The following is a 13,919-nucleotide window of genomic DNA, read 5'->3' as shown; positions in this document are numbered from 1 at the left end:
AAACTCGATTATTATCGATCCAGATTCTTTTGGCAAGGGGACAGCGAGAAAAAGAAATATCGATCGGTTAAGTGGAGTGTAGTCCGTAGTCCCAAAGATCAAGGTGGACTTGGAGTTCATGACCTTGAGGTTAAGAACTCAGCTCTGCTAGGTAAATGGTTTTTTAAGCTTCTTGCGAGGATGGGATTTGGCAAACTATTCTTCGTAGAAAGTACATTGGCTCGAAGGCGTTATCCCAAGTGGTTTGGAAACCCGGGGATTCTCACTACAGGCTGGTCTAATGGCGACTAAGAATGTTTTCTTTCGTCATGGTACTTTCTCTATTAAGAATGGAGAACGAGATACGCTTACGGGAAGATGTTTGGTTAGACAATGCTTCCTTGAGTGAGCAGTATCCTGCCTTGTATAGTATTGTCCGTCGCAAGGGTGATACCATTGCCACGAGTAATGGCTACCTCACCACCTAATGTGACGTTTAGAAGGGTTTTGCTTGGACAAAGGCTTGTTGCATGGAATGATTTAATTCAACGGTTGGGAGATATTCAATTATCAACTGAACCGGATGAATTTAGATGGAATCTTCATGTAGATGGTACTTTTTCAGTCAAATCCTTGTACAATGCGATTCTCCATTCGATATACCGGTTGATAATAACAAGAAAATCCGGAAGATGAAAATACCACTAAAAATAAAAAATTTCGGATGGTATCTTCGTCGCGGAGTTATTCTTACCAAAGATAATCTTGTCAAGCGGAATTGGCATGGAAGTACTAGGTGTGTTTTTTGTCAACAAGATGAAACTATTAAACACCTTTTTTTCCAATGCCATTTTGCGAGATCTATTTGGTCGATCATCCAAGTTGCTTCTACCCTGTATCCCTCGACTAGTGTAGCCAATGTTTTTGGCAATTGGCTCCACGGTATCGATTCAAGGTTTAAGTTGCTTCTTAGGGTGGGGGCGCTAGCGATTATCCGGGCACTCGGCTAAGTAGAAATGACAAGATTTTTAATGATAAAAATTGTTCTTTGTTGCGGGTCATCTACGGATGTACGGGTATTCTCCGTTCGTGGTTACCTCTTCGGAGGATGGAGAACCGAGACCTATTTACGGAGGTCGCGTACACGGTTGGAGGATACGGCGAGGGATACTTTTTCCCTACATGGGTGGCAGCATAGTCTACGGATTGCAGCACCACCCACACCTTAGGCGATTTATGATTCATCGTTCCGATATGTACTTCGCCTAGTTTTTCTTTACATTGTTGGTTACGAGACTCTTTGAACAGTCTGTGTGCATCCCTGGTTATCGCGGAGATTTGGATGTAATTGCTTTCCAAAAGTAATAAAGCATCCTTTATCGAAAAAAACTCCCAGTTCTTGGTTTTTGGATGATCTTTAATGGAACAGGTAGCAGATTTGTTTTTCTACCTCCATGGATATTCCGTAAAAAGATGCAATTGCTTTTTTCAGATCTATTATGCAGGAACTATCCAGCTGGTGTTCTTCTTCGGTGTTTTCTGCTTGTCTTTTTTGATTCGGAAACTAGAAACCATGGTGGGGGTTAGGGAAGAAACCTGGAAGTATGGACGAGGAAGAAAGGTTTGTTATATGTAGTATAGTGGGTTGCTGGTTCACGCGCAGACCAGCTAGAAATTTCCCTTGATTCCCACGGGCTGTCCCGACTTTCCTTTTCTGGACGTGAGGAAACTGGTCGGGGGTTTCTTTCTGTTTTGGGGGTGAGGGCCGGTTTCAACTAACGAGCCCCCGGAGGCTGCCTAGTCGGGTCCAAAGAGTTATCATTGAGCTAGATTAAAAGGGGGATATAATTACTCCTAGAATAGAATGGATCCCCGTGAACAAATCAAATCATAAACGCAGCGAGCCACGAGGTGGAAAAAGACCACAACTTCCAACGAAAACAAAACCAACCATGCGTGGGCAATTGGGCTCAGGCGCACAGTCCCGGTACATTCACAAACTCATATCGACAGGAAAAACGGGAGGCAAACCAACCTGCACCTCTCTGATTCTATTGCACAAAACCTACACAGACGAAATCACCCTCTGCGCAAAAGCAAGCTGATCCACAGCCTCGCTACAACGCGAACGTCAGGGCTCCGACGAGGAGCATGATCGCCGCCGAAAGAAGCTGGCTCTCCACGGCCGACTGCGCCGGAGCCGCCGCAGACGCCGCTGTCATCTTGTGATGAGGAGTCTGCTCCCTGCAAGCAAACATATCGAGTTACTGCTGAATGCTGGTACATGGAAAAGATAGGATATGGTGATCTGGAGGCTCGTAGTACGTACTTCTGGTACTTGTGGAGCTGGCCGCAGTAGAGTGCGTTGCTCGGGACGGCCATCTCGGTCTTGTTGGCGCCGTCCTCCGTGTTGACGACCCTGACGTAGACCTCCTGCCCCAGATACCAGGAGTCGAGGTTCTCCGACCGCACGTTCCAGAACCCGACGTTGTCCAGCGACACGAGCACCGCCGTCCAGGCGCCCGGGTACACCTGCACGGTGCTCCGCGCCACGCTGTCCCCCTTGTTGTACGTGCCCCGGCTGCTCTCCGTCCACTCCCCGTAGTCCATCCCGACGACGAAGAAGGCGTACCCGTCCATGTGGTAGCTCTGCATCCTGGTGTCGTTGTTCTGGAAGATGATCTCCATGAATCCCCGGTACGTGCCGTTGATGACGGACCGCGCGATCCGGGGCGGCCGCGCAGCGTCCGGCCTGTCCGGGAAGTCGAGGGTGTAAGCGTCCTTCAGGTCGTACGCGTCGGCGAGCCGCAGCGGCGTCTCCGGCGGGGAGAAGGAGAGCCCGTTCAGCGCGGCCCTGCGCCGCCCGCCGATCTCCGCCGGCGCCGTGCTTCGCAGCAGGTACGCCTGCGTGACGTTGATGGACGAGTACCGGAAGGAGCCCTGCGGGTTGGGCCGCGCGGCGCCCGCGCTCAGGTTCCACCGCACGGACCGCGCCTGGTTCATGGACAGTGTCTTGTCGAACTGGTCCTGCGGCGGGTCCGGGAGCGGGCCGGAGGCGGCGCCGCCGGAGTTGGAGTAGCGGAGGACGGCGACGCCCGTGACGCGGCGCCAGAGGGACTCGTTCACCATGCGGGCGCTGGCGACCACGTAGTAGTCGGAGCTGGCGTTCTGGTCCGTGGTGACGAGGAAGGAGTAGGACTGGCCGACGTGGACGTCGAGGCTGGTGTAGTTCTGCTGCGTGGTGTAGGAGCCCTCCGTCTCCACCAGCAGCATGTTGTGCCCCTGGATCCGGAAGTTGAGGCTCGTCGACGTGCCCACGTTGTGCACCCTGATGCGGTACGTCCTGCCTGTTCCATCCATTCATGCCCAAATAAGTGCAGTACTATCTTTGTGTGCATATATATCATGCAAGTTTGTAAGGTTCTAGCATACTGATGCTGGGATTGCAGCCGTGGATGTACTAAATGTACCATTTGCTTGGCAGTTTTTTTTTTATGGAGGCTGCCATGACAGATTTTCTGTAATTTGATGAACATTTGGAAAATCAGAAAAAAGATGAAGTTGTCTGTGGGAGAAATCAGTTGCTCTCCTCTAGAGTACACAGTTAAGTAAATTGTACCGCTGCGTTCAAAGCTTCAAGGAGACATGCATGAAGTTGAAATTAATTTGGGAACTGCCAGAGTAGGCATTACGCAACATGTCGGCTCCATGTTGGATTATTAAAACGCAATCATACACAGTTGTATTTGATTCTCTCAAGTCTGAACTTTGACTCACATCACATGGCTTTGGTTGCTGAACTTTACAGTATACTCCTGTCTTTAGCTTAGAGTTGTTGGTCTGTCAGTTGACTTATATCTGGACGGTGTTCAACCCACATAACTAGTGAGCATTTCAAACTGTCCTCAAGATTTGTGAAGTAAATAGACTACTGCAGGATATGTACACTAGTACATGTTGCAGTCGATGTGTTGAAATTCTACTTCGTGAATCGAAATGATGACAATGCAAGTTAATCTAGCGCAAGAAACTTTCGAAATCAAATTATTTGTAAAAATGCACAGGACCAGCCTAGCAGAACGTGTTGCCAAAAAGTTTGACAGCTCTGATCATATTCTTTTTTTGAGGAATCACGCTATTATCTCCTACTATACTCCTCTGAAACAAGATTCTTATCCAAAAATCAACAGGGTTCTGAATAAAAGCGATGCAACTTGTGCAACCTGCCCTCCACTTGCCATGTTGCCAGCCCAGAATGCCAGTAGTACCATTAAGCAGGAGAGTGGGCACAATGAGTTACCTGGTTGCACATCGATGGTTTCGTGCTCGATGCCGGCCTGAACAAGGCTGTCGTTGTACCGGTAGGGGCCCTTGCCGTTTATGAGCACTCCGTCCGGCATTCCGAGGTCCTTCCCCTCGTCCAGCATCTTCCTCAGATCCTACAGCCCGAGAGAGAGAGACCACATTATCACTCTAATATTCAGGTTTAAGCTCACTGTACGTGGAGCTCTGAGCTTAATTGGTGCCCCGGACAGTGTATTAATTAATCAATGGCGTAGTTGTATGTACCGTGTGGTTCCCGTTGTACCAGTCTCCGATGAGGATGGTGATGTCGCCGTCGGGGCGGGCGAAGGGCACGGCGATGACGTCGCGGTTGTTGACGACGATGCCTCCGAAGCCGCCGGCGGCGCGCTGCAGGGCGGTGGAGGGGAAGTAGAAGAAGCTGCCGATCTGGTCTTTGACTTGGAACTCGTAGGTCCAGTTCCAGCCGGAGGGGATGGGGCAGTTTGTGCCCAGCACGCCGTCCTGCCAGCAGTTCTTCCGGTGCTGGATCCCGTTCCTGCACGCCAGGCCGCATACATTGTTCAGTTGTTGCAGTGTAAAGTTGAGCTCGTTGAGGTAGGCATGTACAGTACCAGGTGATGAGGAGCGGCTCATCGAGGTCGTTGAGCACGTTGACGACGACGTTCCAGTTGGTGGTGACGTTGACGACGGGGCCCGGGAACTTGCCGTTGATGCCGATCACCTACCGTCCGTCAAGAATCGAAGACGCGCGCGCCTAGTCAGAAAACGGAGAAAGGGGGAAACGGGGGACAATGCCTGCCGGCTGCCTAAATGACGGTTGGTAGGCTTGCCGTACCTGCTGCTTGACGCCGAGGGGCGCCGCGGTGACGTAGGAGACGTCCCAGTCGAAGAAGGCGTAGGGGTCGCCCGCCATTGCCGGCCGCGGCGCCGCCAGCACGGCGGCGGACACCGCCAGCGCGAGAAGCCGCCACATTGCGGATCGAGCGAGCTCGGTATCTGTCTCGATCGGGAGATGGATGAAGCGCGCGACCGACGGGATGGGAGCTGATAGCAGAGGCAGGTTCAGTCGATCAGTGGCGCTGCATTGTGCTAAGAGTATGGAGCGCGCGTGTTAAGGTGGGCTCACAGCGTGGGAGTATTGGGATCAGGGCAGGGGGAGGGTCCGGCGTGGCTCCGCGGTGGGGCGCGCGCGTGCCGTTGCTTCTTGGAGTGAGCAATGCCCGTTTTGGGGGTGAAGCAACTGAAGCCTCTGCTGTGCCGGTGGTCGCAGCAGTCACTGGTGTTTGGGGGTCAAGCAATTGAAGAATCACAGCCAGCCACGAGCGCGCACGGAGCTCCAGCTAGGGCGGCGGCACATGGGAGGCGCGGGCGCCGTCGTCAATCAGCGAATGGCCAGCCCTGACCAGTACGTGGGATCGGCTACGGGCAGTCGCGGTGATGGCGGACAATGTGCAGCGGCGGCATTGGCTGCGGTCGGTGCGCGGTGCGATGGTGACAGCGAGGCGGCCCACTCCGTGTCCGCCCCACCGCTACTCGCGCCACTCGAAACGGCGCCGCGCGGCACGTGCATGCATGGGACTGGAATTATCATCCCGGACAGGACGCGCGCGCGTGGGCAACGGTCCGACGGACGCCGACTAGAGCCCGGCAGGCGATTTTTTCATCCGGACTGTGTTATTCGGTTTAGTCGTGTCTTTGGTTTTCTTGTTTTTCTTCGAAATAGGTTTTTAATTCATCCGGAGAACCCAGGCCATCTTCGGTCCCCCGAGGTCTGTTCGGGGACTCCGGACGAGAGAAAAGCGGGGACGGGCCCGCTCTATCAGCGAGAGAACACACGAATCCCACCACTTTCTCGTCGCAAATCCCCCCTCCCCTCTCGTTGCTCTGTCACCGCCGGCACCACCCCTCGCCAATTCGTCGGCCGGTTGACTGAACTCCACCGTCCCTCCACCCAGCAGCCTATATTCCGCCGTCGTCGTGCCGTCTGCCTATATTTCGCCTCGAGCAACTCCCTCGCGTCGCGCCTCGTCGACATGCTCAGCAGGTGTTCATCCATTTGTCTGGCCGAACATGGACTCCGACAACGAGGAGGAGCAGATGTTCGCCGAGCTTTTTGAAGAAGAGATGGCAGCCGCCGCCCAAGACGAGGAGCACATGTTGATCCTACCTTGCCTGTCCGGCTTGTACGCCAAGAAGGCCATTGGTCACTGTGGTGGGTTGGCACCAGGTCGCCGAAAGTGCAAGCCGAGGCAGCGAATGGAGGGGTACTGCATGCTCTACGCCGACTACTTCGCCGACAGTCTATTGCACGGTGAGACTGTTTTTAGGCGTCGTTTCAGGATGAGCCAGAAGCTCTTCCCGAGAATTGTGTATGCCCTTCGAGAGTACGACTCCTATTTCAGATGCAAGTTGGATTGCGCCGGCATGGTAGGGTTTTTCGCCCTCCAAAAGTGCACGGTGGCTATGCAGATGCTGGCATATGGAGCTCCTGGTGATTCTGCCAATGACTGTCTTCGGATGGCGGAGTTCACCGCCCTTAATTGTTTCTACCGGTTCTACAGGGCGGTGATAGAAGTGTTCGGGGACATCTACTTCAGATCACCTACTGTCGAAGACACTGCTCAGATCCTCGCTTTCAATGAAGCTCGAGGATTTTCCAGGGATGCTTGGAAGCATTGACTGCATGTATTGGAAATGGAAGAACTGTCCGTTTGCCTGGCAGAGAATGTACAATGGTCACAAAAAAGGCTGCACTGTGATACTTGAGGTAGTGGCTACCCATGATCTCTGGATTTGGCACTCCTTCTTTGGTATGTTGGGATCCAACAATGACATCAACGTCTTGCAGTGCTCGCCGATCTTCTCCAAGCTTGTTGAGGGTCATGCTCCCCCGGTTGACTTTGTGATCAATGGCCGGCACTACAACAAGGGATACTATCTTGCAGACGGTATCTATCTAAAGTGGGCAATATTTGTGAAGACTATCTCAAGCTCCGTCCTCCCGAAGGAGGTGGAGTTTGTCAACGAACAAGAAGGTTGCCGAATGGACGTCGAGCGTGCATTTGGTGTCCTCCAGCAGAGATTTGTTGTAGTCCGGTTCCCCGCTTTGACTTGGTCCAAAGATCAGATGTGGGAGGTCTTGAACTGTTGTGTGTGCTTACACAACATGATTATCGAGAATGAGCGAAAGTATCCGGTTCCTCTGAGCGAACAAGCTGCACCATATGACAGAGAGGGTTCTCTTACACAGCTTAATCACCAGGTGCCGGCATCTTGGGATGCATTCATCGCTATGCGTCAGAAGATTCGAGACTCCACAATGCATCAACAGCTGCAGGATGATCTGGTGGAGCACATAGAGGCTTCGTGGCAACACCAACTAGTTTCCATTTGATTTTCTTGAAAACTTGTCTAATTATTTGCTTATTTTTTTGAACTGTAATATTTATTTGTAAAAATAAGCCAAATATAGGCAAAATTTATCGAATTCACTGAACCGTAACGTTTATTTGTGAAACTAAAAGACAAAAACGCCAATCTCCGGCGTCTAACTGGGGAGACGGCTGGAACTTTGGCGCTCCCCACGACCGAAGTTTCATCCAATCCGGCGCTATTTAGCGTCGGATTTAGCCGTGGGGAGCGTCAATGGCTGGAGGTGCTCTTACCCCGTGTGTACAGCGGCAACGTTTTTCTCAGAGCCCTGTTTTCTTTAATCTTTCAATACTCACTAAAATGACGTCATCCAATTTTAGTTGCACCTTGTATTGCAATTTATTATTAGCATCGATCAGGAAACCAATCTAACGGTTTAGATGTACTTTTCTATTTGCAATCTCACTTGCAACGAAAAAAATTCAACTATAACTTCACTTGCAACTAAATAAATTTTTAATTGCAACTCAACTTGCAACTCAAATACGTGAATCAAGACGCAAATCTTATGTTCTGGGCCCTAAAAGTATTAGCAAATCAGCTAAAATAACTCACTTATCTTTGAAGACCGCAAACATAACAACATACGATACCACTCTTTGCAACTCCGATAGTGTTTTGGCTCATAGGCCCAATACACCTATTAAAAAAACGCCAAATCTACTTTCAAGACACCCTGAACTTGGCAATTTTTGGTGGACTCCCGCACTCCCTTGGATTTTGAATGAGTGGATGAGATCACCCGATGTCGATATGGTCTCTGAACACTCGTCTCCTCTTGTCCTCTAGGGCTTCTATCATGTTCCCGACTCCCATTTTAGCTCCCCCACTATCTCTCTAGTCTCTACTCCTACCGCCGCATCGAATATCTCCTCACCCCTCGGCGATTTTGATAAAAATAACCCTTTTGTGAAAGAAAAGCACAGACTGACCCTCCGGCCAAACTATTTCACCCATCTAACCCTTTTGTGTGGCGCCCCTCCCATCGGCGCCACACCTCACTGTGTGGCGCCCATGCGAGCGGCGCCACTCATCCATCCGACGTGGCGTGGTCGACGCTGATGTGTGGTCGACGCTGACGTGGCAGGATGTGTGGCGTCGTTCCCATCGGCGCCACACATTGAAAGTGTGGCGCCGATGGCAAGGGAGCCACACATCCACTTATGTGTGGCCGCTCGAGCCCGCCCCAGCCCGACCCAGCCACACTCTTCTCTGTTTCTTCTTCCCTCAAGAACAGGCGGCCGACCCTCTCTCTCCCTCCCTCAAATCCCTACTCAAATCTCTTGGATTTCATTAGATCTGTCTGTGGAGATCGTTCCCAACCCGCTCCTTGAGGTAATCTCCTCTGTTCCCCTTCTTTTCATCAATTGATTTTGTGTATTTGGTTGAATCTACATGTGAAACCCTAGATGTGAAACCCTAGGTTGATTTGAGGGTGGATGTGGATTTAGTTGGATGTTAGGGTTGTTGAAGTAGGAGAAATGGTAGTGTGCTAGGTTGTATGGGTAGATTAAGTTGATTATGGTAACTAATGAACACATGTATGTATGTGTTGTTCACATTATGCTAGGGGGATGGAAAGAATTGTTCATGTTCATCATGTGGACAAGGATGCTTTCTTGAAGGGAAACCTAGAGCCGGACCCGGAAGAGGTTGACTTGGTGTTTGACCTTAGCCCTAGCTTTGCGGAGGTGGTAGCACAAGTGAGGGTTGAGTTGAATTGGAATGAGCCAAATGATGGTGTTGAGCTAGAGGGAAGACATAATGTGGGGTTTGAAATGCACACCCGTTGGAAGACAATGCGTATCAACTCCGAGCAACGTTGGTCCGTTTACAAGGAGACGGTGGCCGAGTCACAAGACAAGGCTTTGGAGTTGTTTGCAACCAAGACAGTTGATGCTCGTATCGAGCTTGAACTTAACCGGCGCTCCTCCCCCGTTCAAGCTTGGAGTCCACCACCCATGAGCCAAGAAGAAGCCACCGAATCTCCCATTGCCCAAGATCCTCCGTTGGAGAAGGAGTATGACGAGCATGATGATGGTGATGATGGTTTCTAGATGAATGACAACAATGTCGGTGATTTGGATAAATATTGGACGCAAGAGAAGATGGACCACTCCATTCCTTATTCCCGATGCTATGCGTCGGACTCGGATGATGATGTACCCGATGAGGAACTTGATGAGGATGGCTTGACGGCTAAGGAAGCCGAAAGAGCCAAGATATTCAAGAAGGTAACCGGATGGGATATTCGGATACCATTGTTCCGTGATGTTAGTCTTGCGGATGGAGCCGTGGTTAATGGTGGCAAAAGTTTACTTCTTGGAGCTAGGCCAATTTCCAAGAGAGATGTGGATGGTAGGACGGCTCAGCCCGTGTGGTTTTGAGTTTCTTCAGAGGCACCTTATATTTAACTCAAAGTGGGCACGAGCTTATGATGAGGATGGGAGGATATATGGTCAAATGGCAAGCAACATGGCTGAGTGCTTCAACAATATGCTGAAGGGTGTCCGTGCATTGCCCGTGACGGCAATAATTCAATACACATTTGAGAAGTTGAATGTCTATTTCCGGAACTACACCGAAGAAACGGAGAAGGAAATTGCTAGGAACTGCGAGTACCCAACGAAGGTTGAAGAGTTCATGGAATTTCAGGCGAGAAAGGCAGACTCCAAAACAGGCTACATGTTATGACAATGTTGACTGGGTTTACCAAGTGATTGAGCCGGGAGGCACCACACAAGGTGGTGTCCAGCACGGAGGCCGGGCTTTTCGTGTGTCCCTAAAGACATGTGAATGCACATGTAGGAGGCCGTCTTTACTTCATTTGGCTTGCTCCCACTTGCTAACAGCGGCACGCACTAGACGTGTGGACTACAATAACCCGCTCACCGTTCAGGAGTCTGAGTTCTCCATCGAAGCCACAAAGAGGACATGGGCTCCAAGGTTTTCTCTCTACTTGGACCAATCACAATGGCCGGAGTATCATGGAGTGCAAGTTTGGCCAGATCCGGAATGTAAGGTTGTGAAACGTGGAAGAAGAAAGACAAAGAGGTATCACAGAGATATGGATAGATGGGGTCATTCGGGAAACAAGTTATTCCAAGAGGCTCGCGAGCCAACTAATTGTGGATCATGCAATAGTAAGGGGCACAATAGAAGAAAATATACTTCCGGCAAAAAGTCAAAGGGCAAATGATGCTAGCACAAGCCAACAAGCTCCAAGCCAATAAGCTCCAAGGCAACAAGCTCCAAGGCAGCAAGCTCCAAGCCAACAAGGTCCTAGTCAACAAGCTCCAAGGCAACAAACACCAAGTCAACAAGCCCCATGGCAACAAGCTCCAAGGCAACAAGCTCCAAGGCAACAAGCCCCAAGGCATCAATCACAATGGCGACAAGCTCCAAGGCAACCAAGGACTCATGTAGGGCTTAGTAGAGGTCGCCATGCTGGACGTCGGGGTACTAGTATGCTAGCGGGGCCTTATCCGTATGTGTCTCCAATATATTAATTGTATTATACTTTCAATTTTCCTATTCCGTGACTAACTTTGGTTATTTTAATTTTGTTTTCAAGTATGGCAACTCAACCCACCAAGGGGAAGGGGGCGTGGGAGGGCAATGAGAAGGAGGAGTCCATTTCGGAGGAGGCTGTGAGGACGGTGCGGAAGAGGGAGAAGTAAGAAGTTGCGAGGAAGGGGAAGGAGGAGCACGAGAAGAAGATGGCCGAGCGTGCCCGTATGCAAAGGGAGTATCAGGAATACCTATGGCGCGAGAAGAAGAGGAATGAGAAGCTCCAGGCCGAACGGGGCCGTCTATGGATGGAAAAATTCCAGAGGAACTGGCAACTTGCTCAACTAGCGAGGGAGAGGGCCAATAGGATGCACCTAGAGGAGGTGGCTAAGGAGGTTGAGCGCATAAAGGAGGAAAGAGCTCAGGCGGAAGCTTCAAAGACGGAGGAGCGCCACCATTTCTTCGACTCGGTGGTTCAGTTGGCTCGTGACATAAGGGAGAAGGAAGAACTAGCTGAAGAATCTAAGAAGAAGAAGGCGAGGGGGAGGGAGCCTTTGCCACGCAGTGATGTCCGTTTGGCTAGGTTCATGTTGTCGAACCTTTATGCTGTCGAACCTTGATGTTGTGTGAACCTTGATCTTCTCGAACTTTCATGTCGTCGAACCTTATTGTAATTGGAACCTTGATATCATCGAACCTTATGTGTTATCTGAACCGCTATGTTATCTCATACATGTTGTGTGCAATGTTGTATTCAAAACTGTTCAAAATATGGTAGAAATTTTCATGGTTTAGCACAAGTCAATGTGTGGCGCCCATGGCATCGGCGCCACACTGCACTGTGTGGCGCCCATGGCATCGGCGCCACACATGTCAACTTATATCAACTTATATGTCAAAAACATCCAGGGGCTCCGGACGCTTAGTCCTTAGCCATTTTGGCGACCCTGTTTGTGTGGCGCCCAGGGCGTCGGCGCCACACTGCACATTTTGGCGTCCTTGTCGTCGTCGCCACACAAACAGAGTCGCTAAAATGGCCAAGTCGCTGAAGAATTGTCTTACAGTATGTTTTGGGCTATTATAAGTGGATGTGTGGCGCCCTTGCCATCGGCGTCACACTTTCAATGTGTGGCGCCGATGGGAACGGCGCCACACATCCTGCCACATCAGCGTCAATCACACATCAGCGTCGACCACGCCACGTCAGATGGATGAGTGGCGCCGCTCGCATGGGCGCCACACGGTGAGGTGTGGCGCCGATGGGAGGGCGCCACACAAAAGGGTTAGATGTGTGAAATAGTTTGGCCGGAGGGTCAGTCTGTGCTTTTCTTTCATAAAAGGGTTATTTTTGTCAAAATCGCCAGATCAATACAAAGAAATAAAATAATACTCATTTGACCACAAGGTAAGAAAAACGGAAAACATCATTCAGAGCTAAAAGAATAACCCGGGCTGAACTATCAAACCAAAAAAATAGCACGAGAGTGAACATATGTCAATTCACATAGTACCTGCATTTGTGCCGAGGTAGCTGGAAAAGGCAGAAGCCGCATAAGTTGGTTCTAGGCATGTCATCTTTTCCGCACGACATTCCTCCATGCTTTCCAATATTCTGTGTCTAGCGTTAACAACAAGCACAAGTGATATTGGATTTTCCAATTTTGTGTTGCCTATTATGTTTTTTTTCGATAAAGGGAATATATTAATATCAAAAAGATATCAATTACACCTAGCCTCTGCAACAACGCACCACCCTAATGGCACTACGGATGCACACAGCCAAAAAAAGGAAAAGAAAACTAAGAAATAAAAGTCCCGCTACAGTATCTCGGGTCTAACAACAACAATACATCCACCGCCAAGACAACACCTGAAGTACAGACTCTCCAAAAACGACGCCTCCAAGAAGGGAACAGAGTGCTCTAACACCGTCGTCGCCCGATCAACGATCTTAGGTTTTCACCCCGAAGATAGTCCCCACTCTCAAAACAATGCCTCCAACAAGGTCATTGCCGGGCACAACCAGTTAAGGCCGGACCTTGGGATTTCACCCTGAAAGGTAGGACTCGAACTTCACATATGTTGTCGCCCCACTATCATACCGCTGTTGTGAGGCCCGGAACACCAAGCAAGTTCCTCAACGAGTGCGAAGACTTGAACCTCCCTTAGCTAGTCCTCCCTCCGGCCTTCATGTACTTCTCTTCTTCCGACTTTCATCATGGATCCATAGTCACTTGATGTCAACACAGAAAAAGAGCTTCGCGCCGCTCCTCCGCACCAAACGGTCGGAATAAAAGCATGGGTGCGCACGACCGAATACCACCGATCCAGCAAACTCCAGGCACAAAGCACTGTTACATTCGCCGGCGGAGCCTTCCGGAACTCAACACTCCGGCTAGATCACGAGTCCAGGCCTCCGGTAGGTCTTCCTCTTCACGCAAGAGAGACCCTAGGACCACGCCCGCCACCTGCCACCAGGTCGATGATACGTATCCGACGTATCGATAATTTCTTATGTTCTATGCCATATTATTGATGATACCTACATGTTTTATGCACACTTTATGTCATATTCGTGCATTTTCTGGAACTAACCTATTAACAAGATGCCGAAGTGCCGCTCTGTCGTTTTCTGCTGTTTTTGGTTTCAGAAATCCTAGTAACGAAATATTCTCGGAATTGGACGAAACAAA

General features: G+C 50.3%; 1 protein-coding gene across 1 annotated transcript; it reads right to left on the bottom strand.

Annotated features, from left to right (window-relative positions):
* Positions 1–2,096: 2,096 nt before the first annotated feature.
* Positions 2,097–5,257, bottom strand: LOC124647581 (monocopper oxidase-like protein SKU5). The gene is made up of 6 exons (XM_047187500.1): positions 5,120–5,257; positions 4,896–5,005; positions 4,549–4,819; positions 4,280–4,418; positions 2,309–3,326; positions 2,097–2,223 (listed from the first exon to the last, which is right to left on the bottom strand). The coding sequence occupies exons 1-6, from the start codon at positions 5,255–5,257 to the stop codon at positions 2,097–2,099; spliced, it is 1,803 nt and encodes a 600-aa protein (XP_047043456.1).
* Between the last annotated feature and the right edge of the window lie 8,662 nt (positions 5,258–13,919).

The sequence above is a fragment of the Lolium rigidum genome, chromosome 4 (genome assembly GCF_022539505.1).
Source record: "Lolium rigidum isolate FL_2022 chromosome 4, APGP_CSIRO_Lrig_0.1, whole genome shotgun sequence".
Taxonomy (NCBI): domain Eukaryota; kingdom Viridiplantae; phylum Streptophyta; class Magnoliopsida; order Poales; family Poaceae; genus Lolium; species Lolium rigidum.
This window is presented reverse-complemented; position numbering and strand designations above follow the sequence as displayed.